The sequence below is a fragment of the Erpetoichthys calabaricus genome, chromosome 13 (genome assembly GCF_900747795.2).
Source record: "Erpetoichthys calabaricus chromosome 13, fErpCal1.3, whole genome shotgun sequence".
Taxonomy (NCBI): Eukaryota; Metazoa; Chordata; class Cladistia; order Polypteriformes; family Polypteridae; genus Erpetoichthys; species Erpetoichthys calabaricus.
Genome location: NC_041406.2, coordinates 97,698,168 through 97,724,472, shown reverse-complemented (window position 1 = coordinate 97,724,472; position 26,305 = coordinate 97,698,168). Strand labels below are relative to the sequence as shown.

General features: G+C 39.3%; 1 protein-coding gene across 3 annotated transcripts in view; it reads left to right on the top strand.

Moving 5' to 3' along the window:
* Positions 1-1,430: 1,430 nt before the first annotated feature.
* cdkal1 (CDK5 regulatory subunit associated protein 1-like 1) overlaps positions 1,431-26,305 on the top strand; it is an 848,634-nt gene continuing 823,759 nt past the window's right edge. Inside the window, exons 1-3 of one of the 3 annotated variants that reach the window (XM_028817287.2) lie at positions 1,431-1,481; positions 12,118-12,277; positions 16,177-16,289. In XM_028817287.2, the coding sequence (XP_028673120.2) occupies positions 12,120-12,277; positions 16,177-16,289 (271 nt within the window). In that variant the 5' untranslated portion in view covers positions 1,431-1,481; positions 12,118-12,119. Of the gene's footprint in view, positions 1,482-1,523; positions 1,752-12,117; positions 12,278-16,176; positions 16,290-26,305 lie in introns of those variants that run through there. The other 2 variants (XM_028817286.2, XM_028817284.2) reach the window with 2 other exon arrangements.

The following is a 26,305-nucleotide window of genomic DNA, read 5'->3' as shown; positions in this document are numbered from 1 at the left end:
CCACTCCTTCGTTATTTTAGCTGTGTGCTTAGGGCCATTGTCTTGTTGGAAGGTAAACCTTCGGCCCAGTCTGAGGTCCTTAGCACTCTGGAGAAGGTTTTTGTCCAGGATATCCCTGTACTTGGCCGCATTCATCTTTCCCTCGATTGCAACCAGTCGTCCTGTCCCTGCAGCTGAAAAACACCCCCACAGCATGATGCTGCCACCGCCATGCTTCACTGTGGGGACTGTATTGGACAAGTGATGAGCAGTGCCTGGTTGTCTCCACACATACCTCAGTGCAAGACACATGACAGCCCGCATGGAGTTTGCTGAAAGACACCTGAAGGACTCTGAGATGGTGAGAAATAAGATTCTCTGGTCTGATGAGACCAAGATAGAACTTTTTGGCCTTAATTCTAAGCGGTATGTGTGGAGACAACCAGGCACTGCTCATCACTTGTCCAATACAGTCCCCACAGTGAAGCATGGCGGTGGCAGCATCATGCTGTGGGGGTGTTTTTCAGCTGCAGGGACAGGACGACTGGTTGTAATCGAGGGAAAGATGAATGCGGCCAAGTACAGGAATATCCTGGACAAAAACCTTCTCCAGAGTGCTAAGGACCTCAGACTGGGCCGAAGGCTTACCTTCCAACAAGACAATGACCCTAAGCACACAGCTAAAATAACGAAGGAGTGGCTTCACAACAACTCTGTGACTGTTCTTGAATGGCCCAGCCAGAGCCCTGACTTAAACCCAATTGAGCATCTCTGGAGAGACCTAAAAATGGCTGTCCACCAACGTTTACCATCCAACCTGACAGAAGTGGAGAGGATCTGCAAGGAGGAATGGCAGAGGATCCCCAAATCCAGGTGTGAAAAACTTGTTGCATCTTTCCCAAGAAGACTCATGGCTGTATTAGCTCAAAAGGGTGCATCTACTAAATACTGAGCAAAGGGTCTGAATACTTAGGACCATGTGATATTTCAGTTTTTCTTTTATAATAAATCTGCAACAATTTCAAAAATTCTTTTTTTTGTCTGTCAATATGGGGTGCTGTGTGTACATTAATGAGGGAAAAAATTAATTTAAATGATTTTAGCAAATGGCTGCAATATGACAAAGAGTGAAAAATTGAAGGGGGTCTGAATACTTTCCGTACCCACTGTATATGTGTGTGTGTGGCCGGCGGTGGGCTGGTACCCTGCCCGGGATTTGTTCCTGACTTGCGCCCAGTGTTGGTTGGGATTGGCTCCAGCAGACCCCCCTGACCCTGTGTTAGAATATAGTGGGTTGAAAATGACTGATTGACTGACTGACCAGCTTACCGGCTCGTCCTCTGCACTTGCATCCATTCACTGACTTATTTGTTTGTTTCATAATCTACAGTTTTAATTCTTCGTGTTTCTCCACCGTCGTGTCTTCGGCTGGCGCCGATTACTACACGAACACTTCGACAAGGCCCCTGCAGTCAGACTTGAGCCTCGGCAGCTTCCGTACGGTGAGTGGATTGGGGGCGGGGCATGTCAAAGATGGCGGTTTCCAGTTGAACACAAGTTGTGGGATAGACTATTTCTGCGCAGATTTTTTTTGTTTCTGTGTAGATCAGTAAAAAGTTAATTTATTACGTGCTGTCTCTATTGTCCCTAATTTACTTTGCCAGCGCAGCGACTCTTCTCAGATAGGTGAGTTGCAGTCTTCGCTTTCTAGCAACTTACTTGGTTTCACGTGTGGGGGATCTCAACTCTTTATGCTGCTGAGATAAACTGCGGTAAGTCAAACGATGGAGAGTCTGTGAACATTTCTGTGTGTCATTAATTAGTTTAACACTTTACTGTGAATGTCGGTCTGTGTTCGCATTTTTTTTTTTAAATTTAAATGCTGCTTCTTTAGGCAGCAATCCTTTACAGAAACTTTTAGTTGTAATTGTTAGTAAGGTGGTACTCACAATTGTTACTGAGGCTAAGGATCTGCGCTGGTATCCCGAAGGTCGTCGGTTCGAATCCCCGTCACTGCCAAAAGAGATCCTACTCTGCTGGGCCCTTGAGCAAGGCCGTTAGCCTTCTATTGCTCCAGGGGTGCTGTACAATGGCTGAACTCGCACTCTGACCCCAAGGGGTATGCGAAAACTAACAAATTCCTAATACAAGAAATTGTATAAGGCGAAATAAAGAACAAAAAAATGCTATTTTTTCCTCCTTGGAACAAACGAAGCTTTCTTACTTACTCTGTCTTCTCCCATTATACGTTCCACTGTTGGGGTCTTGAGCCATTGGTTTTACATAGATATCTTTTATCTTTCTTTTGTCAGGATTTTACTTGATCAAGGGTCATCCACTTCATCGTAGCAGCTTCTTGACGTTTTCTTCCCATAGCCTTCTCCGTCTCCTTCCCACTTCATTTTAAACTTCTTTTCGGGGTACCTTGTTTCACTCGTCCTTATTACAATGGCGTGCAAAAGTATTCAATCCACTTGAAAGTCACCTTCATTTTCTGCATGACAAGATTTGTACACATTCACCCATTCAGTATTTTTAATGTGAACTCTTATGCGGTGACAATACATTTACAACGTCAAAATAAACCATTTTCTGTAGATATTTAAATGTAGAATACAAACTCAAAAGTTAGTGTTTATATAGGAATACAAACTCAAAAGTTAGTGTTTGCATAAATACTCAAGCCCTACACATTAATTAATTCTTTTGGTGTCAAGTATGTCCCACTTTTGATTAGTGTTGTTGAAAGATGAATCTTCTCCTGGGCCGTAGGTTCACAGCAAACTGGATCAAGTTCTCCTGTAATACTGGGCGGTTTTTGTCTGTCCATTGTCCCTTCAACTCTGACAGGATTCCCAGTCCCAGCACATGAAAAGCATCCTCACTGCAATAATGCCACCACCACCATATTTCACCGTAGGTATGGTTTTTCTTGAGGCATAGGCAGTGTTAGTTTTTTTTGAAATTTGGCCATAAAGTTCTATTTTGGTCTTATCCGAACATAAAGCCTTCTCCCACATCTTAACTGGGTCTTTTCTCATGTTTTGTAGGAAATGCCACATATGCTTTTATGTGGACCTTCTTAAGGAATGGCTTCTTTCTTGCTAGCCTTCCGTAGAGGCCTGTTTTATGGAGAGCTCTTGAAAGTGCACTTGGGTCCCAACCCAGGTTGATTCGTTGTGTGGTGGGTGTAGCAAAGCTGTATCAGCGCATGTTCCCAACCTCTCGCTCTCTCTTTTGAAATTGTGGACCCCTGCACCTTCACTCCAGTTTCAGCCAAAGAGAACTGCAGACTTCCGAGTGTGACGGCTGGATTTTTAGTAGCGTGTCTCATCAATCGACGTCTTGCTCTGATGTTTAGTTTTGAGGGACGGCCTGTTCCAGTAAGTGTTTGGGTGCTGTGACGAACCTTCCACTTTCCGACTGTGGATCCATTAGTCCTTAAATGAGACATTCAGTCTCAATGATATATATATATATTTTTTGTAGCCATTTATTACCTTGTGCATTTCAGTGACTTTGTCACGTCACCAGAACACTCCTTTGTCTTCAGTTTTGCAGAGATTGTCTAACAAAGACTATTGCCCTTTCAAAGGCTGCTTTTTATATCCTGAGTTAGTGCTGGGCGGTATACTGGTTCATATCAAAAACTGTTTTTTATTTTTGTTATGATATGGATTTTTCTTATACCGCAATACCGGTTTAAATAGCCCAAACAACGTTCGGAACGTGACGCAGTGGGAAAATGTTTAAGGGGGGGACCTTCTTCACTGCTACACCGCTAAACACGCATGCAGTGGAGTACATGTGTTAGTGGAGGTATTGAGCGGTGAAAATGGGACAGAGAACATTCTGAAACTGAAGCTGTAGCAGAAGATAAAGTTGAACGTGATGACGCAGAAGAACCTTTGCCAAAAAAAGGAGCTGTGTCTGTTGTCTGGAGATTTTGGTTTTAAAAGGTCAGATGTGGACCATACAACTATTTACTGCAAATGGTGTGGAGCTAAAGTTGTTGTCAGAGGCGGAAACACGAGCAATTTACTGCACCACCTTAGCCACAAACATGCTTTGGAGTACCATGAATGTATGAAACTAAGATTTTCACCCTCCATGTCCTCAGGTAAAACTGAAAAAGCTAGAGGACACTCGAGTCAGACGTTACTTGTAGACGCATTTGCTAGAGGTACTGCCTACGTCAAAAAAAACAAGCGGTGGATTAAGATAGCCAAAGCCATTACAATCCATATAGCTAACATGTCAGTGGACAGAGATTGATAACATTAACAGAAAGTGTAGTTGGTTTACAAAAAATATTTACTCTTTATTCCCTTTTCTAAGACATGTTCAGTGCAGTACAACCTTTGACAAACACCTCTGAATATTTTACTAAGTCTAAATGCCTCTTTGGATTTTTAAAAATATGTTATCAAAATTATAGTTTAAATTGTTTACAAAATTTGTTCAATAAAAAGGTTCTATATTTTGACTGCAACTGTCATGCAATGTGATTCTTTCTCTTCAGTAGTGCCACCCCCTTAAAAACTATCACTTTATGGGGCCATGCAAACCTGTATTAATACATTTGTGCACATTAAAATTTTTTTTGTACAATTCTCATGACAGTGGAATAAGTTATTCTTAGCCAGTATACTGCATACTGCAGTAATTACAGTGGATAATGTGGCTAACATCCAGTCATGCATGGGGGGGAAAAAAAAAACCATCGAATACTGTGAAACTGGTATAATTTTGAAAAATACTGTGATTTAGAATATTGGTCATACTGCCCAGCCCTATCCTGAGTGATATAAAGGACTCACAGGCTTAATTAAGTTTAATTATGGTCAGTTGACTGCCCCCTTTGTGTTGTCTGTGATGAATTTGTCATTTCTGTAAACCTGAAGCTTCCAAAGCAGAGGTTTAAATACTTATGCAAACACTAACTTTTGAATTTTTCGTCTTCCGTTAAATATCTACAGAAAATGGTTAGTTTTCACTTTGGAAATGTAAACATAAGAGTACACATTAAAAAAACTCTGAATGGATAAATATTTGTACAAATCTTTTGTCATACAGAAAATTAGAATGCCTTTCAAGGGGATTGAGTACTTTTGCATGCCATTGTATATGTCTATACTCCTGGAGCCGTTTTGTTACTGTGGTTTCCTCAAGTGGTTGCATTTCCAATTCTTCACAGAATCTTTTATTTCATATCCTCTTACTTTTTGTTATACCTACCACTTTTCTGAAGTACTTTATTTCAGTTGCTGTTATTTTAGTTCTTTTCTTTTGTGCAGTATTGCCCAAGATTCTACAGTGTATAATGTTTTTGGTACATATGATGTTCTTAATTCCGTCTTCCCTATTAGGATGATGTTAATTTGGTAATACTAGGGAGCTATGCCCCCTGCTCGCTTCGCTCGCCAATCCCCAGGCAGACACTATGCGCTAGCCACTTTGCGGATCTGCCACTCACGTATGGGGAAGCAGATGTGCAATTTAAACAGATTATTTTAATGGGAATTGTTACATATGCATAATAGAACTATTTTACATTACAGCGAGTAATTAACCATAGTCAAAAAATATTAAAACGTAATAAATTGAAAGAAATTATGTCTTATGTTGTGTTTGAGGTATTCGTTGTGTTATACGTTTTTATTCTGTTTGGCTTTGAAATTAACACACAAATAAACTTCAGGACAAACAATTTAAATTTTTTGAATTAACTTTTCGTCAATATCACACTGAATTTTGATTCCGTGTTTGGACTTACATCGTGACAATGCAACGTATAACTGCCCGTGAGTGAATATCATTTCTTAGCAAAAGCTATTGTAATGGGAAACTGTAAACGTTTTAATACAAATGGCATATCAAGATCTCCTTTGGTGTCTAATGTTTTCTGCGGAAGATGTACTACATTACCTTTCTTTCTCTCTCTAATAAATAAACCGACCATTTGCAGTTTCTCCATGTTCTTCCCTTGTTATTTTATAACTTTACTTTCCCTCACATTTATCATCCTGCCTTTTGCTTCTGGTTTTCTCTTCTTTCTTATTAGTTTCCTTTGTAGCTGTTGTTCAGTTACTGTAATTAATATTATCATCTGCATATATCAAATCCTGGTCAATACTGATTTAATTTTATTGTCTCCTAAGCCTGCATTTATAATTTCTTTCATGCTCGTGTTAATTGTATAATTCTGTGATTATCCAGTGTGGCTGCAGGTGATGTACTCCCTTGAACCTGGGACTGTTAGACCTGTACTGAGATGAGCTGGGTAATAAGGACACAGAAACAAACTAAAATAGTGCAGAGCACTTTGATTGCTTTTATTACAAATCCACAGTGTGGATTTAAAATCGTAGTAAATAAATGGATCCATAAAAATGAGGTTAAACAAACCTGGGCAGAAATTTATTCTTTGTAAAACTAGCCAGGAACCTCAGTGCTTCCTCCTAAAACTGTGTATCTGCCGCTTCACCCATCCAGATCTTCTCAGCAAGCAGAGATGCCCGCTAACGTGCAGTTAACGTTCAAAAACTTTTTGGGTCTCTGCCACCAACTCAAGCATTCTGCAGGGCACCATGCCAAGCCCGACTTCTTCTTCCGTATGTCTTCCCTAGGAGCCTCCGCGATTGTCCCTACTACTTCATAAATGCCCAGTGAAGCACGATCCACCCCTTAGAAGGCGTCAGCCCAGGGTTGCCCACCTCCATTCCTCATTGGCACTGGCTCTGCCATGATCCTGCCCTTCTCCTTTTCCCTTTATACTGCTTTCGCAATTGCAGATCCCCTAAGTGCTAACACTTTTCCCCATCGACACTTTGGAGCTGCTTGTCCACACTTTTACATGCCCCTGCATCTGCACAGAGCCCAAGCACTCCAAATTTATTTGTTTGAAAACTGTGTATTGCCACGGACTGTGCCACATGCTTTACCACAAAACCATGTATGCTGTATCTCAAATAATAGAGGACTGAGGCTGTCTCCCCGTTTAATACCCTTTCCCATATTCTGTTGCTCTGATGTTTCTCCTATTAGACATATCATTCCTACACATTTTTGATTGATACTTTAAATATCCGTTGTAATTTTTCTTGGCATTTCCATTGTGCAACTGCTTCTTATATATGTGTGGGGGCCATGACACATACAGCTTCATACCACAGACATAGACATTCTGGTGACAAACACAATGCAGTTCCTTTATCATCTTGGACAGCTGAAGAAGTTCAGAGTGTGAAAAAGTTCTGAAGTCCTCCTACCACACAGCCGATAAAAGCGTATTGACAGGATCCATCACTGCCTGGCATGGAAACAGCACATATAAGAATGTGTACTGAACATAAATATAACTATAAGTAAAAGTTCAGTTTGCAATATAAAGCATCTGAATTCACCAAACTAATAGTTTCAACATTCTAATACACTTAATCGGTGCTATGTTTTATGTTAGCGCTATGCTCATTAGTTTTATTTCCATCTCTGATGCACATAACCATTTAAGTTCATGATTGTGAAGCACTTGGCATTTAGCTCACTGAATGACTCTGCTGTCTGTGAGGAGGAGTTTGTATTTGCTGAAGCTCCCCTCAAAGTCCATTGCGTTATCTTAGAAGTTGCTATCTTGCACCCTTTAATCAGCAAACTCCATAAAAGGATAGAACTTCTCCTTTGAAGCGATGTGTAGACTGGCACCAGATAACTGTTGTTCTAGTTAATAAAAGTCCTAGTAAATCAAATGCTTTCACTAGAAACTCGCTGCTGTGGTAATATTGCAGACTCATTTTCAGATTCCACAATGAATGCTGACTTCCGGTGTTGATTTTTCTGGAGTGAAAGGGACATGACTTCTGGTTCAGTGGCAGAGGATGTGACATCTTTAGTCTTTCCTGGAGTTAAAAGAAGAGAGAGATGTAATCAACAGTGTACTCTCGTGCTCAGGAGTGGTGTTAATCTTCTTATCGTTGCCTTGTAGTTGCCCCTTTCTTGCTCATGTCAGATAATATGTACATAGACACAGAAGGATGTCAGAATTTTTTGCGAAAATAGTTATTTGCTAAAAAAAACAAAAAAGCTCGAGAGGAGTTGTGGTATTGTATGAGGAAGTTGGGAGTGGCAGAGAAGTATGTAAGAGTTGTACAGGATATGTATGAGGGGAGTATGACTGTGGTGAAGTCTGCAGTAGGAGTGACAGATACATTCAAGGTGGAGGTGGGATCAAGGATCAGCTCTGAGCCCTTTCTTATTTGCAATGGTGATGGACAGGTTGACAGACGAGATTAGACAGGAGACCCTGGAGAGGTGGAGGTATGCTCTGCGGAGGAGAGGAATGAAGGTCAGTAGGAACAAGACAGAATACATGTGTGTAAATGAGAGGGAGGTCAGTGGAATGGTGAGGATGCAGGGAGTAGAGTTGGCGAAGGTGGATGAGTTTAAATACTTAGGATCAACAGTACAGAATAATGGGGACTGTAGAAGAGAGGTGAAAAAGAGTGCTAGCAGGGTGGAATGGGTGGAGAAGAGTGTCAGGAGTGATTTGTGACAGATGGATATCAGCTAGAGTGAAAGGGAAGGTCTACAGGACGGTAGTGAGACCAGCTATGTTATATCGGTTGGGGACGGTGGCACTGACCAGAAAGCAGGAGAAAGAGCTGGAGGTGGCAGAGTTAAAGATGCTATAATTTGCATTGGGTGTGACGAGGATGGACAGGATTAGAAATGAGGACATTAGAGGGTCAGCTCAAGTTGGATGGTTGGGAGACAAAGTCAGAGAGGCGAGATTGCGTTTGTTTGGACATGTGCAGAGGAGAGATGCTGAGCATATTGGGAGAAGGATGTTAAGGATAGAGCTGCCAGGGAAGAGGAAAAGAGGAAGGCCTAAGTGAAGGTTTATGGATGTGGTGAGAGAGGACATACTGGTGATGGGTGTAACAGAACAAGATGCAGAGGAAAGAAAGATATGGAAGAAGATGATCCGCTGTGGCAACCCCTAATGGGAGCAGCTGAAAGAAGTTATTCGCTTTAAAAAAAAAAAAAAAAAAGAAACTTATTATCCAAATGATATAAGAGCAGATTACTCGGAAAGTTCACTATGTTTGGAAGTTTTGTAGTAATCTTCGTTAAATTTTCAAATTCTGGAGCATTTTTGTGCTTACCATCTGAAATGTTTTAATGTGTCAGTTCCGTGATTCTGTCCACATTCTCCACATATTGGTAACTAGAGGGGCTTATATATTGTAGATTTTTGTCTTCCTCAATTATCTACAAAAAGATTTATAGTCTGGAGCTCTCTAGGAACATTTTTTTTTTCTTCTCATTTGTTTGCAAACATTTTATGAATAGATACCTGTACAGGTGTAAATGGGACAAAGTTAGGGCTATGTCACGTTACATGACTTGCCCACCAATTTTTAAGTCATAGCCTTCATTTACATAATTACGATAGATAGATAGATACTTTATTAATCCCAAGGGGAAATTCACATACTCCAGCAGCAGCATACTGATAAAAAAAACAATACTAAATTAAAGATTGCTAATAATGCAGGTAAAAACAGACAATAACTTTGTGTAATGTTAAATGTTAACGTTTACCCCCCCGGGTGGAAATGAAGAGTCGCATAGTTTGGGGGAGGAACGATCTTCTCAGTCTGTCAGTGGAGCAGGACAGTGACAGCAGTCTGTCGCTGAAGCTGCTCTTCTGTCTGGAGATGACACTGTTTAATGGATGCAGTGGATTCTCCATAATTGATAGGAGCCTGCTTAGCGCCTGTCGCTCTGCCACAGATGTTAAACTGTCCAGCTCCATGCCAACAATAGAGCCTGCCTTCCTCACCAGTTTGTCCAGGCGTGAGGCGTCTTTCTTCTTAATGCTGCCTCCCCAGCACACCACCATGTAGAAGAGGGTGCTTGCCACAACTGTCTGATAGAACATCTGTAGCATCTTATTGCAGATGTTGAAGGACGCCAGCCTTCTAAGGAAGTATAACTGGCTCCGTCCTTTCTTACACAGAGCGTCAGTATTGGCAGTCCAGTCCAATTTATCATCCAGCTGCACTCCCAGGTATTTATAGGTCTGCACCCTCTCCACACAGTCACCTCTGACGATCACGGGGTCCATGAGGGGTCTGGGCCTCCTAAAATCCACCACCAGCTCCTTGGTTTTGCTGGTGTTCAGGTGTAGGTGGTTTGAGTTGCACCATTTAACAAAGTCCTTGATGAGGTTCCTATACTCCTCCTCCTGCCCCCTCCTGATGCAGCCCACGATAGCAGTGTCGTCAGCGAACTTTTGCACGTGGCAGGACTCAGAGTTGTATTGGAAGTCCGATGTATATAGGCTGAACAGGACCAGAGAAAGTACAGTCCCCTGTGGCGCTCCTGTGTTGCTGTCCACAATGTCAGATGTGCAGTTCCCAAGACGCAGATACTGAGGTCTGTCTTTAAGATAGTCCACGATCCATGCCACCAGGTATGAATCTTCTCCCATCTCTGTCAGCTTGTCCCTAAGGAGCATAGGTTGGATTGTGTTGAAGGTGCTAGAGAAGTCTAGAAACATAATTCTTACAACACCACTGCCTCTGTCCAAGTGGGAGAGGGATCGGTGTAGCATATAGATGATGGCATCCTCCACTCCCACCTTCTCCTGATATGCAAACTGCAGAGGGTCGAGGGTGTGTTGAACTTGTGGCCTCAGGTGGTGAAGCAGCAGCCTCTCCATGGTCTTCATCACATGTGATGTCAGAGCAACAGGCAATAAGTTGGATTCAGTTGGTGGCACACTGTTGTGAAAGCCAGTCACATGATATAACAGACAGTGACTCACTCCATCTAGTTGCATCTTCCCCATTTTGTCTTTAGTCTCAGGAGTGGGCACTATATGTAATGAGAGATGACAACTAATAAATATTATTCTTCAGGAAATACAATGCATATAATGCAGCGACAGTGAATAATGAACACCAGTGTTTTGGACCTCACTAACAGAAGAGAAGCTTATCTATTGTGATGACATGCATTTTACATACCACAGCGGAATAGTGGGTGGGAGGTAGAGATTGTGGCTAAACGTGTCACAACTGTTAACCCTTTGTACAGCGCTGGCTCTGTCATACGTTATGTTATTGTTTGTCACGAAAAGGAGTGAGCACGACTGCGCTGGAAGGTTGGTGCTTGGTCAGTAGATGTGACATGCCTAGTAATTGACAGCTTTTTAAATTGACGTGGTTCAGTGACAACAGCAACTGCAGTCAGCAAATCTGGCATTACATGACTTCTAGTCAGAAGTTGTACGACGTCAGCTTTAGATGGTGAGCTGCCAATTCCCTTTTCATTTGCCTCTTGTTAATTGGCAATTGGCTAAGAAAGCATGGAGCAATTAAAGAACAATGACTCGCAAATAATCACCAAAGTTTACTATTGTGCTTTGTTTTGGATGCTGGTATGAGGGAAAAGCCACACACAAAAAAAAAAATAAAAAAAATAATATAAACGTGGCTTTTAAAAAGTAAGTTTAAAAAGTGTACTAAAAAGTGATGAAATGTGCTTTTATTTTACGAGTGATGCATAAGAGACTTATTTTTTTACTTTTTCATACACTTTTTAACTTAATATAAGTGTGGTTTTTAAAAAGTATTTTTTATAATTTTTTATTCAACTTTTTAGTCTTGGGTTTGTTTTAGTATAATTTTGTAATTAATATTTTAACACTTCAATATTTCTATCTGTTACTAGCACCATCTATTGGTCAAATCTTGAACTATTCTTCATATGAAAATTTCATTTCTTAATTAACATGGATTAATTGATCAATTAGTGAAACTGATTATTGATTCATGTATTGTCATCAGAAGTGAATATGTGTGCAAAATTTGAAGTCCTTTGGACAATAGGAAGTGGGTTAAATATCGATTACAAGATTTGTAGCATACAACAAACAGTTGAAGTTAAAATAAGCGTGGTAAAACGCTATAAATCCTGAATGTTAAGGTGATGAGACTCTGCCTCCATCCTTCATCCCTTATGTGGCTCTCACAGATGCAATTATTGTTAAGTCATTGCTAGGATTCTGCAAAAACCATATTGCTCTCTCAGTATTATAAACTGTGTTCTTAAAAATTAATCTTTCTATAGAAATGCCAGCTGTTTGTGATTCAGTGATTGAAGACATTGAAGACATGGTTTCTTCACAAGATCCCTTGCCAAACGAGCGTCAGTTTGCAAGAAAAAATGTTGTTCCCAGAGTGAGAAAACGACTCCAGCACAAGGACACGGAAGACCTGCAGGCAGATAGGTAAAGCTATGATGTGTTGTTTTTACTCTTGTTTTAGTATCAACTACTTACCAAAGGGTTCTTGAATAGTACCCTTCTTGGGATGACACTTTGCTTAGTAGTATGGCTGAGCTTAATATCGTAGTAAGTCATACTTGTTTTACAGGAATAGTCCACCCAGAATGTTTATTTGTTACTATTCCAAAGACGTTTGTAGAAACGGCTGAGATTAAATTTAATGTAGAATGGGAAAGCCAAAATTTCTGATGGAATAGAACTATATGGTGGCAAACATTGGAAAACTATATTAAAACATCCATGAAAAAAATATCTTGCATTACTCATGTACATAATACATATGTCTAGTCATCCAGTCATGTGCACACAATGTCCCAAACACGTACATTTTTACTAAAATATTGCTAGATAAACCACTTCTGGAAAAATCTCTTGTGAACAAAAATGTTAAACACTCGGACACTCCTAAGCAGTTTATTTGAAGACTCGCCTCTCCACCTTGTTCATTTGTCAGGAATCCAACCCAATAATAGCTTATTCATTGGCTAACATTGCACTTCACATAATATCAACAAAAAGCAAGCAGTGAAAGACATGTAAAACTTAAAATTAAAAGTTTTAAAAGAAAATCAAGTGAAAACTTTATCAGGAAGGGAAATATGCCTTGGACTTGTGCACATCTGAGGTGCATCAACAAGCAAAAGGTCAGTTAACCTGTACAATTTCATAGGCTACAGCTAAATAATACTGCGATACTGTGAATATACGTTAAACGTAATAATGGGATGCTAATTAAAGTCAAAAGGAGAATTTTAAGGAGTCAGAACCTCAGTACTGCACATATGGCATGTGTAAGTTTTCTTTTAACTGAATTCAATAATCTTGGACATCACATAACTTGTGACACTGGCTTAGTAAGCATAGATGCAACTTCCAGGAACCATGCCCTCAGAAAATGGTTTCACCCATGGATAACAAAAAAAAAAACGTAATTAAAATCTAGTATTGATCCACGGACTAATATTAATCAAAATAACCATACAGCCACCCAGCTTCCTTGATATTCAGAAGTACCAAACACTTTAATTGGCTTACAGAAAAAATATTTATCTTCATAAAATTTTTTCTTGACTTTTAACAGCAGCATCATCTGTATCTATAGCTACTTCTGTGACTACAAGTAAGCCTATGATATCACTTAGGTGAAGCTCCAAGTGACTAATGTAGAAGCAAATACTATAATAAAAAATAAATGGTAAAATAAATACTTAATTGAAAATAATCAACAGTGTGAAGAAGTATTGATTATGTGCAGATCTTGACATTATGTACTAAGGGGTCTTGCTAAACTAATCTGGTAGACTGTATTGAGTAGGCTGCTAGAATAATAGATAAAAGTAAAGCAGGACCAGGCCCCTCATGGACCCCGTGATCATCAGAGGTGACTGTGTGCAGAGGGTGCAGACCTATAAATACCTGGGAGTGCAGCTGGATGATAAACTGGACTGGACTGCCAACACTGATGCTCTGTGCAAGAGAAGACAGAGCCGACTATACTTCCTTAGAAGGCTGGCGTCCTTCAACATCTGCAATAAGATGCTGCAGATGTTCTATCAGACGGTTGGGGTGATGCCCTCTTCTATGCGGTGGTGTGCTGGGGAGGCAGCATAAAGAGGAGGTACGCCTCACGCCTAGACAAACTGGTGAGGAAGGCAGGCTCTATTGTAGGCACAGAGCTGGACAGTTTGACATCTGTGGCAGAGTGACGGGCGGTGAGCAGGCTCCTGTCAATCATGGAGAATCCATTGAACAGTATCCTCTCCAGACAGAGGAGCAGCTTCAGTGACAGACTGCTGTCACCGTCCTGCTCCACTGACAGACTGAGAAGATCATTCCTCTCCCACACTGTGCAACTCTTCAATTCCACGTTTTGGGGGGTAAACGTTAACATTATACAAAGTTATTGTCTGTTATACCTGCATTTTTATCACTCTTTAATATTGTTTTTTTTTTATCAGTATGCTGCTGCTGGAGTATGTGAAGTTTCCCTTGTGATTAATAAAGTGTCTGTCTGTCTTTTTATTTGATGTGTCTCCTCATTGAAGATTAATTCTAAAGCCACAAGCACTACAAAATTGTTTTTAAATTTGCTGAATAGTTTAGAGCAAAAGAGTACAGACAAGATGAGAATGTTTCATATGTTATGAGAGCATCAGTGGAGTCTCTCAGGGGTCTGTGATTGGATTTGCCTATCGGACAAAGATTTGAGTGGGGATGCAATTATCTCTCTGCTCCACAAAGCTTATTCTCACCTGGACAAAGCTGGCAGCACTTTTGAGGATTATGTTTTTTTATTTCTACAGTGATTCAGTAAAATCCAGTCATCCCTCTTAAGGGGTAAACTCAGAAATATGCAGGTGGATAAGCTATGGTATCCTGGGTAATGGACTATCTGTTGGGCAGACCACAGTTTGTGAGACTCAAGGACTGTGTTTCTGATTTGGATGTGAGCAACACTGGAACACCACATGGAACTGACTTGCCTCTAGTAACAAGGGAGAGAATTAAAACAAAACGGAGTGCCATTATGAATAATTCTGCATATCCTTTCTCTGATACACTGAGTATGTTCAGTCAACATATTATTATTTAGCAGAAATGTGTCCGGAATAGCTACTAAAGCTCCTTTACAGGCAGAAATGCGCCTGCATAATGCCTTACTGGGACTGGGAACAAAGTCAGAACTTTGAGATATATATATATATATATATATATTTTTAATTATCTTCCTTCCGTTTTTATTTAGTTTAAAGAGCTTCTGTAAAAAGCCCGATTTTTCTCCTGGGGAGAAATAAAGTTCTATTGTGTTCCATAGGGCTACTTTGCCCCCTTCTATCTATCCATCTCTATCTCTCTATCTAGTGTTTTTCTTCCTCATCAATGTAAACAAAAAATGTAAAATACAAATAATGTTAGGATTTTATTGTAAAATCTGAATTTAAATCCCGTGACATTGAAACTCACCTCACCTATGGTCATGAGCTATGGGTAGTGACCGAAAGAACGAGATCGCGAATACAAGCGGCTGAAATGAGTTTCCTCCGCAGGGTGTCTGGGCTTTCCCTTAAAGATAGGGTGAGAAGCTCAGTCATCCAGGAGGGGCTCAGAGTAGAGCCGCTGCTCCTCCGCATCGAGAGGAGTCAGATGAGGTAGCTCGGGCATCTGATCAGGATGCCTCCTGGACGCCTCCCTGGTGAGGTGTTCCGGGCACGTCCAACCGGGAGGAGGCCCCGGGGAAGACCCAGGACACGCTGGAGGGACTATGTCTCTCGACTGGCCTGGGAACGCCTTGGGATTCTCCCGGAAGAGATAGAAGAAGTGGCCGGGGAGAGGGAAGTCTGGGCATCTCTGCTCAAGCTGCTGCCCCCGCGACCCGACCTCGGATAAGCGGGAGACAATGGATGGATGGATGGACATTGAAACTCTGCAATGAAAAGCACCCACATGCATTCCTGAACTGAAGAGTATGGCCTCCTGTTACAGGTTAAAAGACTTTGTAGATTCGACCACTACATGTTTTCAAAATTCTACAGGGCATTAAGTGAAGCTCATTAAGTGAATGCGTTTCATTTAAGAAGCTGATCCTGTCACTTGACGACACTGTTGGAAATCCAGGTAGCACCTCTTCACAAATCTGGAACAAAGTACAAAGCTATGTAGGTAGGACAACTTGTTTGTCAAACTTGTTGTGGGTTTTTTTTTTTTTTTTTTTTAAGCTTATAGAAAAGAAAAATCCCGTTTAAAGAATTATGGTGGATTTAATTAATTTTCTTTCAATACTATATATTTTTGACACCCTTTTCTTTGTACATCTTTCTTATATTACTGTTTTTCAATTCCAGTGTCATACCTGGTACACAAAAGATATGGATGAAGACATGGGGCTGCTCACATAATAACTCAGATGGAGAATACATGGCTGGACAGCTGGCAGCTTATGGATATAAAATGACTGGTAAATGTTGTTTCTTTATCAATAAGATATGATGACACATAAATCAAGTGTCCAAGGAATTGCTCACTGAATGCAGAAAACACTTTTTTGAATATTTTGGAATTGGTTACAATACAATACCTTTTTAAAATTATTATGCAGATATGTATATGCAATTCTACTTTCTAAATTGGGTTTTGGTTTTGTAATAATTCAGGTGATTAGCCAGTGTAAAACCGGCACAAAGTCAGACCACCATTTACTAAATACCAGAAGTTTGGCACATTCCACAGGCACATTTTTTTGTTTTTGTTATTGCACTACCTTCCATTATGTTTGTGACTTTCATACTATTTACCATTGCCTTTCTTGTTTAACTTTTGACAATGTTGGTAAAAGAGAAGCAAAGAATAGTGATTTGCAGTCCAAACGTGTTTGTAACTGTTCATTTAAAGCACTTCTTTATGTTAAATTAATTTTATTTTGCATACTGCTTTTTTTAAATTTAAGTAGCACATCCATTCACTACTAACAGTAGCCTCTGCAATATGTAGAAGTACAAGGTACTTTGTTGTATTAAAAATGTTTTTTTTTTTTTTTTTTTTAACTTGCAAATGCAAATAATAGCAAAATAACACATTAATTAAAGGCTTAAATTTGCCTTTAAGAGTCCTGAAAAAGTACCTTTAGAAAGTTTTAAAAAAACAAACAAAAATCTAAAGTGTGTGAATGAAGAAGTAGACATGTGTCTTTAGATGTGGAACACCAGCAAGCCATTTATCTTTGAACGTTTTCTTTAGAGATTTTGGGCCCCTAATCAGCGTTTTATTTTGTTTTATGTTTGTAATAGCAGTTTATGTGTTTTGGATATGGGTCTTAGTTACTAATTTAGACTCTTTCTGGAATGTCTCATCAAAGCTTACACTATTTATTAGTGCTATTACTAACCATTAAGGAATTTCCTTGCTGGTTCTTGGTACTGGAGCAGCACTTGGCTCTAACAATTTCTTGTAATGATCTTTGCAACCTTGGCAGGATTTGAGCATGATTTATCTGCTCTGCGTGTTTCTCTATTTATTTCAACCTATTGCTTATTTGCATTAACAAACAACCCCACTGTTTAATTCAAAGCTACCACATCAGCTTTGTGATACTGAGCAGAGTAAAAGGAGAGACATTAATTTGTATGAGTCGTTTAGTTTTATTCATTGTCATTATAGTTTAATGAATATTTTACTGTGCCCATTCTTAGTTTTCCAAACACAGTACAGTTATTTAAAAATGTACTTTCATAATAACTGTATTAGCTTGCTGCTGATAACATCTAGAAGTAAAAACTATTTTGTGTGTGTGTGTGTTTATGTATAAAAAGAAAACTTACTAATTACTCCTGTATTTTAATTAAGAATATAGAAAATAGTGAATTTAACTGTTAACTCATTTAGGTTTTTTTTTGTTTTTTTGTTTTTTTTTTCTGTCCATTATCACACAGAAAAATATTTACTCTTTGTATATTGGGATTTTTTGGCAGTTTTTTTGTCTGCGATTAGCATAATTTGAAAATATGCATCTTCCTTATATCTATATATGACTCACGGTTGATGTTTTAGATTTCACAAATTTGAGTCTCTTGCATATATTCCAAAACCATGTATATCATAAAACTATGCAACATCCAGAAATAAATACAGTGCGCAACATGCAGAAATGAAGGCAGTAAATATGTATTGTAACAAACATCTGAGACTCCAATTTGGATAACACACATAAAAAAATACAAATTTTAAGCCTGTTGACAGTCTTTATGCATGGTCAAGCACATATTACTTGGTGTGGAGCAATCTTGATGCAGAAATGCAAGGAATTCCCACTGAAGACAGAGTGGTTACTTAAAATATCATGTATGAGGGAGTATTTTGTGCTTAAAATTTAATTTATTTCAGTAAGGAGTTATTTAACAGCTACAGCTTACAGCTATACACTGATCAGCCACAATACTAAAACAACATTCCTAATATCGTGTAGATTCCACTTTGATCTGATTTGTCGAGACATAGACTCCACAAGACCTCTGAAGGTGTCCTGTGGTATCTGGATCCCCGAAGTTAGCAATAGATCCATTAAGTTGCGAGGTGGGGGCTCCATTGATCAGCCTTGGTTTTCCAGGGCATCCTACAGATGCTTAATTGGGTTGAGGTTTGGAGAACTTGGAGGCCAAGTTAACACCATAATCTGTCATGTTTGTTCAAAACCATTCCTGAACAATTTTTGCAGTGACAAGGGTGCATTATCCTGCTGAATGGCCACTACCACCAGAGAACACCATCCCCCAGGGTTGTATATGGTTTGCAACAATCTTTTTGGTAAGTGTAAAGTGTCAAAGTAACATGCACATGAATGTTGGGCCACAAGGTTTCCCAGCAGAACATTGCCCAGAACATCATGCTGCCTAGTCCAGCTTCCCTTCATCCCATATTTTCAAAAGGTAAATGAGGTACATGCACCTGGCAGTCCAAATGATCTTAAAGAAAACATGATTCATCAGACAAGGCACTTTCTTTCATTGCACCACCGTCAAATTCTGACGTTCATGTGCCCATTTTAGACGCTTTCGGTGGTGAACAGGGGTTAACGTGGGTATGTTCACCAGTTTGTGGCTACACAATCCCATATGCAGCAAGCTGTGATGCACTGTGTTCTGACATTCTCTCATGGCCAGAATTAAGTTTTTCAGCATTTTGTGTTGCAGTAGCTCTTCTGTGGGACCGGACCAGACAGGCTAGCCTTCACTCCCCATGCCTATCAGTGAGTCTTGGACTCCCATGACTGTATTGCTAGTTCACTGGTTGTCCTATTTTGACCACTTTTAATTAATAACCACTGCACATTGTGGACACCCCATAAGAGATTTTGGAGATGCTCTGACCCAGTCGTCTAGCCATCACAATTTGGCCGTTCAGAGTCACTCAGATTCTTGCACTTTGCCAATATTTCCTGCTCCCAACACCTTACCTTCAAGAACTTACTGTTCAGTTGCTGTCTAATATATCCCACCCCTTTATTGGTGCCATTGTAACAAGGTAATCAATGTTCACTGTACCTGTCAGTGGTTTTAATGTTGAGGCTGATCACAATATATTCAACAAGCATTTAAGCATGCATGTTAAATATATACATAGAAGCATGTAACCATACCTTATTTATACATTTTGTCATCCTTGTTTTGTGCTTACATCTGTAAGTACTGTGCACCTGTCCAATATTTCAGCCTTCTTTTTACGGATGACGGGGCATGCGCTTATGGCTAGTGTGGGATTACACACCATCCAAAAATTAGTGTGAATTAAGGGAAGCAACTACAACAACAACAACATTTATTTATATAGCACATTTTCATACAAAAAGTAGCTCAAAGTGCTTTACATAATGAAGAGAAGAAAAATAAAAGACAAACTAAGAAATTAAAATAAGACAACATTAGTTAACATAGAAAGGAGTAAGGTCCGATGGCCAGGGTGGACAGAAAAAACAAAAAAAAAAACTCCAGAAGGCTGGAGAAAAAAATAAAATCTGTAGGGGTTCCAGGCCACGAGACCGCCCAGTCCCCTCTGGGCATTCTACCTAACATAAATGAAATAATCCTCTTTGTAGTTCGGGTTTTTCACGGAGTCACTTGATGCCGATGGTCATACAGACTTCTGGCTTTTAATCCATCCATCATTGTTGGAACATCATGGTGCTTTGGGTAGATGGTGGTGGCGCACGCCACCACCAACAGGACACCGGAAAAGGAAACAGAAGAGAGAGTAGGGGTTAGTACAGATTTTGAATGAATAGTTATTATGATGAATTGGATATACAGAGTATCAGGAATAAATTACAGTGAAGTTATGAGAAGGCCATGTTAAAATAATGTGTTTTCAGTAGTTTTTTAAAGTGCTCCACTGTATTAGCCTGGCGAATTCCTACTGGCAGGCTATTCCAGATTTTAGGTGCATAACAGCAGAAGGCCGCCTCACCACTTCTTTTAAGTTTTGCTCTTGGAATTCTAAGGAGACACTCAGTGGAGGATCTGAGGTTACGATTTGGAATATAAGGTGTCAGACATTCCGATATATAAGCCGGGGTGAGATTATTTAAAGCTTTATAAACCATAAGCAGAATTTTAAAGTCAATTCTGAATGACACAGGTAACCAGTGTAGTGACATCAAAACTGGAGAAATGTGTTCAGATTTTCTTTTCCTGGTAAGGATTCTAGCAGCTGCATTCTGCACTAGTTGCAAACGATTGATGTCTTTTTTGGGTAGACTTGAGAGGAGTGCGTTACAGTAATCTAGCCGACTGAAAACAAACGCATGAACTAATTTCTCTGCATCTTTCGATGATATAAGAGGTCTAACTTTTGCTATGTTTCTTAGGTGAAAAAATGCTGTCCTAGTGATCTGATTAATATGCGATTTAAAATTCAGATTACAATCAACGGTTACCCCTAAGCTTTTTACCTCCGATTTGACTTTTAATCCTAATGCATCCAGTTTATTTCTAATAGCCTCATTGTATCCATTATTGCCAATCACTAAGATTTCAGTTTTTTCTTTATTTAATTTGAGAAAGTTACTATTCATCCATTCTGAGATACAAGTTAGACATTGTGTTAGCGAATCAAGAGATTTGGGGTCATCAGGTGCTATTGATAAATACAGCTGTGTGTCATCAGCATAGCTGTGGTAGCTCACGTTGTGCCCTGAGATAATCTGACCTAATGGAAGCATGTAGAACTAAGGGGTAGTAGCAGCTTTTGAAGACACGCCTAGAGTTCCCACAGAGAGCATGCATTATTTATTTATTTATTCATTTAAACATGTATCTTGATTTGATTTGCTCTGAATATGTGGAAATGCTACTTTTTGAGAAGGTGTTTTTTGTTCAGGTGCTTCTTCACAGTGTGGATGAGACTTTGAGATGCTGCTGGTTCTAACAAATGTATTTCATTAGTGATTTCTCAAAGTCACAGATTTACACCTTGTTGATTTCCTTTATTGCAAAAACTTACATTTGCAGTCATCAATAATTTAAAAAAAAAATAGATTGATGGTGAATACTTAACCAAAAAGTAACTGTTCATTTTCTTCTTGCGCAGCAAACTTATTGTTTTTAATTCTTCCATTTATCAAAGATTTAAATCTAGAGAATTTTCATTATCAATACTGCATCTCTCAATATTGCCCCAAGGTATACGCTTCAATCTTAAATATTTAATACTGTAGATACCAAAGCGAATCCACTAGAGGGCAGCAAATGTCCATTATGGTATTTTTTTCTTTCCCCAGAAAGCATATGAAAAACAGGTGAAAGTTAATTGACATTCTTTTTTCTTTTGCTGATGCATGCTTAAGCAGACAATTTTATCACTTTATCTGAAAAAAAAGAAAATATTCTGATTTCTCCCGAAACTTTTATTTATAATACATAGCTTTAAGTAAACAACTTGTTTTTTTAATTATAGAGCTGGAAGTCACCTCAGTGTGTTATTAGATTTGTGTAAGAAATTAAGAAAGATATATGTTGTAGTCCTAGTTTTTACATAATAGAAGTGAAATGTAATGGTTGACTTTTATTTTGTTTTGTTTTTTATCAGTTCAGTTTTTAAAAATGTTTTTTGCCTCTGTATTCAGTTTATCGTAGTGGAAGATTTGGTGCCTGTCTCTGCAGCATTAGGTGCAGGACTGAATCCAAGCCGGAGCACCAGTTTTCTTTACTGGTTTCATTCCTTAACTGTTTTAAAATTCATTTACCAAAGTTCATAGTCGGACACTGGTGCATTTGCTTCTGTTTCATTTGCAACCATGTACAGTCCTTCTGTTACTTTTTAAAAATATCTAGTTGAAAAGAAATGCTTTGGGGGGGGTTAACATGAAAGTGTTGGAAGAACATAAATCAATGTTTTAGACTTGCCTATATGCGTGGAATTTCTTACAAAATTAAACAAGTGCTGTTGGGTGATTCTAGATTGGAGCAGAAATGAGGGGAAAGCTCTTTTACCCAAGTTTAGTTTAAGCATTTGTTGGGCATTAAACCATAGCCACAGACATTTCCCAGGACTGCATTTGGGCATCATTTCATAATAAACTGTGTAAATTATGCCTTACCATCCAGTGTATGAGGACAGAGTTTTGTGTGGCTGAGTATATTGTAATAGTATAAATCCTACTGTTTCTGCAGATGTTTAGGTTTTAACAAAGATGTTTCTTACTTTAGCACTCCTCTAATAACAGGAGGGGGGCAGTGGCCACTTTGTTAATGACTGGGTTTCTGCTTGTCTCAGCCTGTTCTTGAATACAAGAGAGCCCTTGTGCTAAGACTGTCAAGGCCAGAGTGACCCAGCATCTGGTTGTTATCAGCTCTGCAGTTGGAAAATAAACCCTCTGTCATCCAGCAAGATACTATACTGCAGAGATCTGCATTTCCTCTGCCGAGCAAATTTTGATTTTGCTCTGTTAAATGAAAACATTTAGATGGTTACGTAAGCCAGGACTTTGTTGTGTATATATAGTAATAAAAGTAAACCCTTAGATTCTGCAATTTTAAAATTGAATTTTTTTAGAGGAAAAAATCATTTTCAAATCTCTCTAACATGTTGAAATTGCCAAGAGTTAATTTAATAAAAGAGAAACAGTAATACTTTGTTTTACGTTTATGGCATTACTATACAGATTATGTTGTTAAAAATCTGTATTGACATTGGTTATTGTGGTTTGTTTTATTTATGAGGTAACTGGTGTTAATCACTTAGTTTATCCCAGTCTATCTTGGTTGTTTCAATATGAAAAAACATCTCCATGATATTCAGATTTTGCTGGCAATTTGTCTATCTGTATAAGTGTGTGATGAAAGTAGGATGTATTATTCCTGTGTATTTACTGTTCACAGTAAATGGGGGGGGGGGGGGGGGGGGATATGGGATGCATGATTTATGCTTTGAGCATTTAAATTCCTCATATAAACCTTTTTTTAGTTGATTTGTTTCGTACATACATATAATTACATTTTATTTGTTTGCATCAAATTAGTGCACTACTGTCTGCTACTGCTAAACAGGCAGCATTGTGTTTTTTTTAAGGGTTTTTTTTTTTTTTTAAAAAAGGAAAAAAGATTTTTGGAACCATTTACTGTCAGACTGCAGCAGATGATTCAGACAGATACGTTCCTCCTTTAAACTCATTCTTCAGCTCTGCTCATTACTGATTTCTCTCTCCCTTAATATGCAAGTGCTCCGTCATAGGTATGACATTAACCTGCATTTGGCCCTGCAAGCCGGTCCTTCAACTTGCAGGGAAAATTTTGGGGTTGGTGGCAGGATTGGCACTCTAGCCACTGAAAAAAACCTCATACTGTTCCATTCCATTTGAACTAGAGTGGTGCTGAGTTGTCACTTGTTGAGTGGCTCTGCTCGGGTCCTAACTTAGGATCCTGAGGTGGTTTGTCGTGTGGTGGGTGCGGCAACGCACTGTATCAGTGTGTCTCACAAGTAGCCCATTGGAATACATGGTTGCAGAGTTTCTGATCCATCATATCTTTCTACTATAAAACCTTTTGTCCAACCCATGACTGCAAGGATGGCACAGATTTTTACCATTCTTTTTTATCACTGACTGAACATTAGTAAAATCACTATTCAGTAATGATAGAGATGGACATGTCCCTCTCATTTTTCATGGAAGGACTGAAAACTTTATTCAAATTTAGCAGCCACAAAAGGTAAACTTGTTATTGGCCACAGAACGTTTTGCACAAAACTTTTTGTTAAGTTGCATATACTATATAATAAGAGTAGAATTCGGATTGTTTGTAGCATATTAGGTATTGTGTTTTAATTATGTGTTACTACAGTTTATTTTCTTTTTTTTGAGGGTAAGTGGAAGTTGAAATCATATCCATATAGGGAAAATTTATTATAATCCCTTACACCTACTCAGAGAAACTTGTAACTTAATTTCACTATTTTTCTTTTTTAATTGTAGAAATGTATTTCATATATCTTGTAAATCTTGGCAGTTAGACTAGGAGTACTTAATTGCAGTACATGAGACACACACACACACAGGTAAATAGTGACTTTGAGTGATGAAATGATCCCATATACTTGTGTAATGGATTTTAACCATTAACCCAGATTAGTATACTGTATTTCACTTTTAAAATAATTTTTTAAATATGTAACTTGGGAACATTAATCAACGAATAGATTTATAAGCCACTGAGACAAAGTCTGTCCAGTCATGATGTAACCTAAAGTGAGTTGCTTCAACTGAAATGTCCTGTTGGACAAAATTGTTGTACATCTGTGTGTGCAACAGGATTCATTCATTCAATCCTCTTCATCCCTTGTGGGACATAAGGCTTCAATGAGCTCTCTCCATTGCCTGCGGTCCTTTGCAGCATGTTGTGCTTCTCCCCATGACAGGTTCATCTTTTGAAGCTCTTGTACCACCGTTCTATGCCAGGTGTTTTTGGGTCTTCCAGTTTTTCTTTTTCCAGGTGATGTCCATCTTAAGGCAACTCTTGGGATGCGGTTTTGCTCCATCCTTAACACATGTCCAAGTCATCTTAAGCGTCTTAATGTAATGTCCTTGATGATGCATTGACTGTTTTCTTGTATAATTGTTGGTTTGATATTTTGTTGGGCCAAAATATCTGGCAGATTCGTCTGAGACATCTGTTGTGGAAGACCCCAAGTCTCCTCATGTCTGTACTGACCACATGCCAACACTCTGAACCATACAAGAGGACAGACTTTACGTTGCTGTTGTACAGGAGCATCTTTGTTTTTAGGCTGTATTGTTTAGACCTCCAGATGGAACGGAGCTGGGAAAAGGTGCCCTAAGCCTTTCCCAGGCTTGCTCTAATGTCTTTATGGACAGCGCTGTCCTTGCTGATAAGGCTGCCAAGGTAGGTAAAGTCCTCCACAAACTCGAGTGGTGCTCCATTTACCTGGATGGGTTCTGTGGGGATGGAGTTTATGCACATCACTTGGGTTTTGGAGGTGTTGATGTTAAGTCCGGCCTGTCTGGCATATTTATGAAGCCTGCCAGTTTTCGATTGCATGTTAGAGTGGTTTGTTGAAAGGAGAGCAATGTCGTCTGCAAAGTCCAGGTCTTCCAATTGAGAGGACAGGGTCCATTGGATGCCTCTGGGTTTGTCTGCTATTGTATTGGTTGTGATCTAGTCTATTGCAAGTAGGAAGAGGATGGGAGAGATGATGCAACCTTGTCTCACTCCGGACTGTACAGGGAACCATTCAGTGAGAGTGTTGCCCATAAGGACACTACGCTCAAATTTTTCATTGAAGATTTTTATGATTGTAATTCTCTTATTTGGGATTCTGTAGTACTGGAGTATCTTCCAAAGAGTGTTACGATGGACACTATCAAATGCTTTCTTGAAATCAACAAAGTTGATATACAGGGGTGTGTTCTATTCTAAGCACTGCTCTAGGATGTTTCGCAGTGTACAGATCTGGTTTATACATCCTCTTCTTTTCCTAAAGCCTGCTTGTTCTTGTCTTAGCTTGGAGGCAATAGCTGGCTCCATTCTGTTAAAGAGGACTCTGCAGAACACTTTGCTTGGGATGGACAGAAGGCCGATTCCTCTCCAGTTGTCAGTTTTTGGTGTCGCCTTTCTTTGGGATTTTGACAATGCGGCCGTTAGACCAGTCTTCAGGGATGGTATCGCTGTTCCAGATGTTTTGGAAGAGATCGGTAAGGACTTTAGTTGATGTTAAAATATCGGCCTTCAGCATTTCCACATGGATTGCATCTAGGCCACATGCCTTGCCACTCTTTAGGGATAGAATGGCAGTTTTAACCTCGGAAAGGTCAGGGGGATTGATGTTGATATCCAGGATGTAGTCTGTTGTTGTGATGTTGGCAGGTTGCTCTGGCTCAGGGTGATTGAGCACTTTCTGGAACTGCTGTACCCATCTGGCTGCTTGCTCTTGCTCTGATGAGCAAATATTGCAGTTCTTATCCCTAATGTG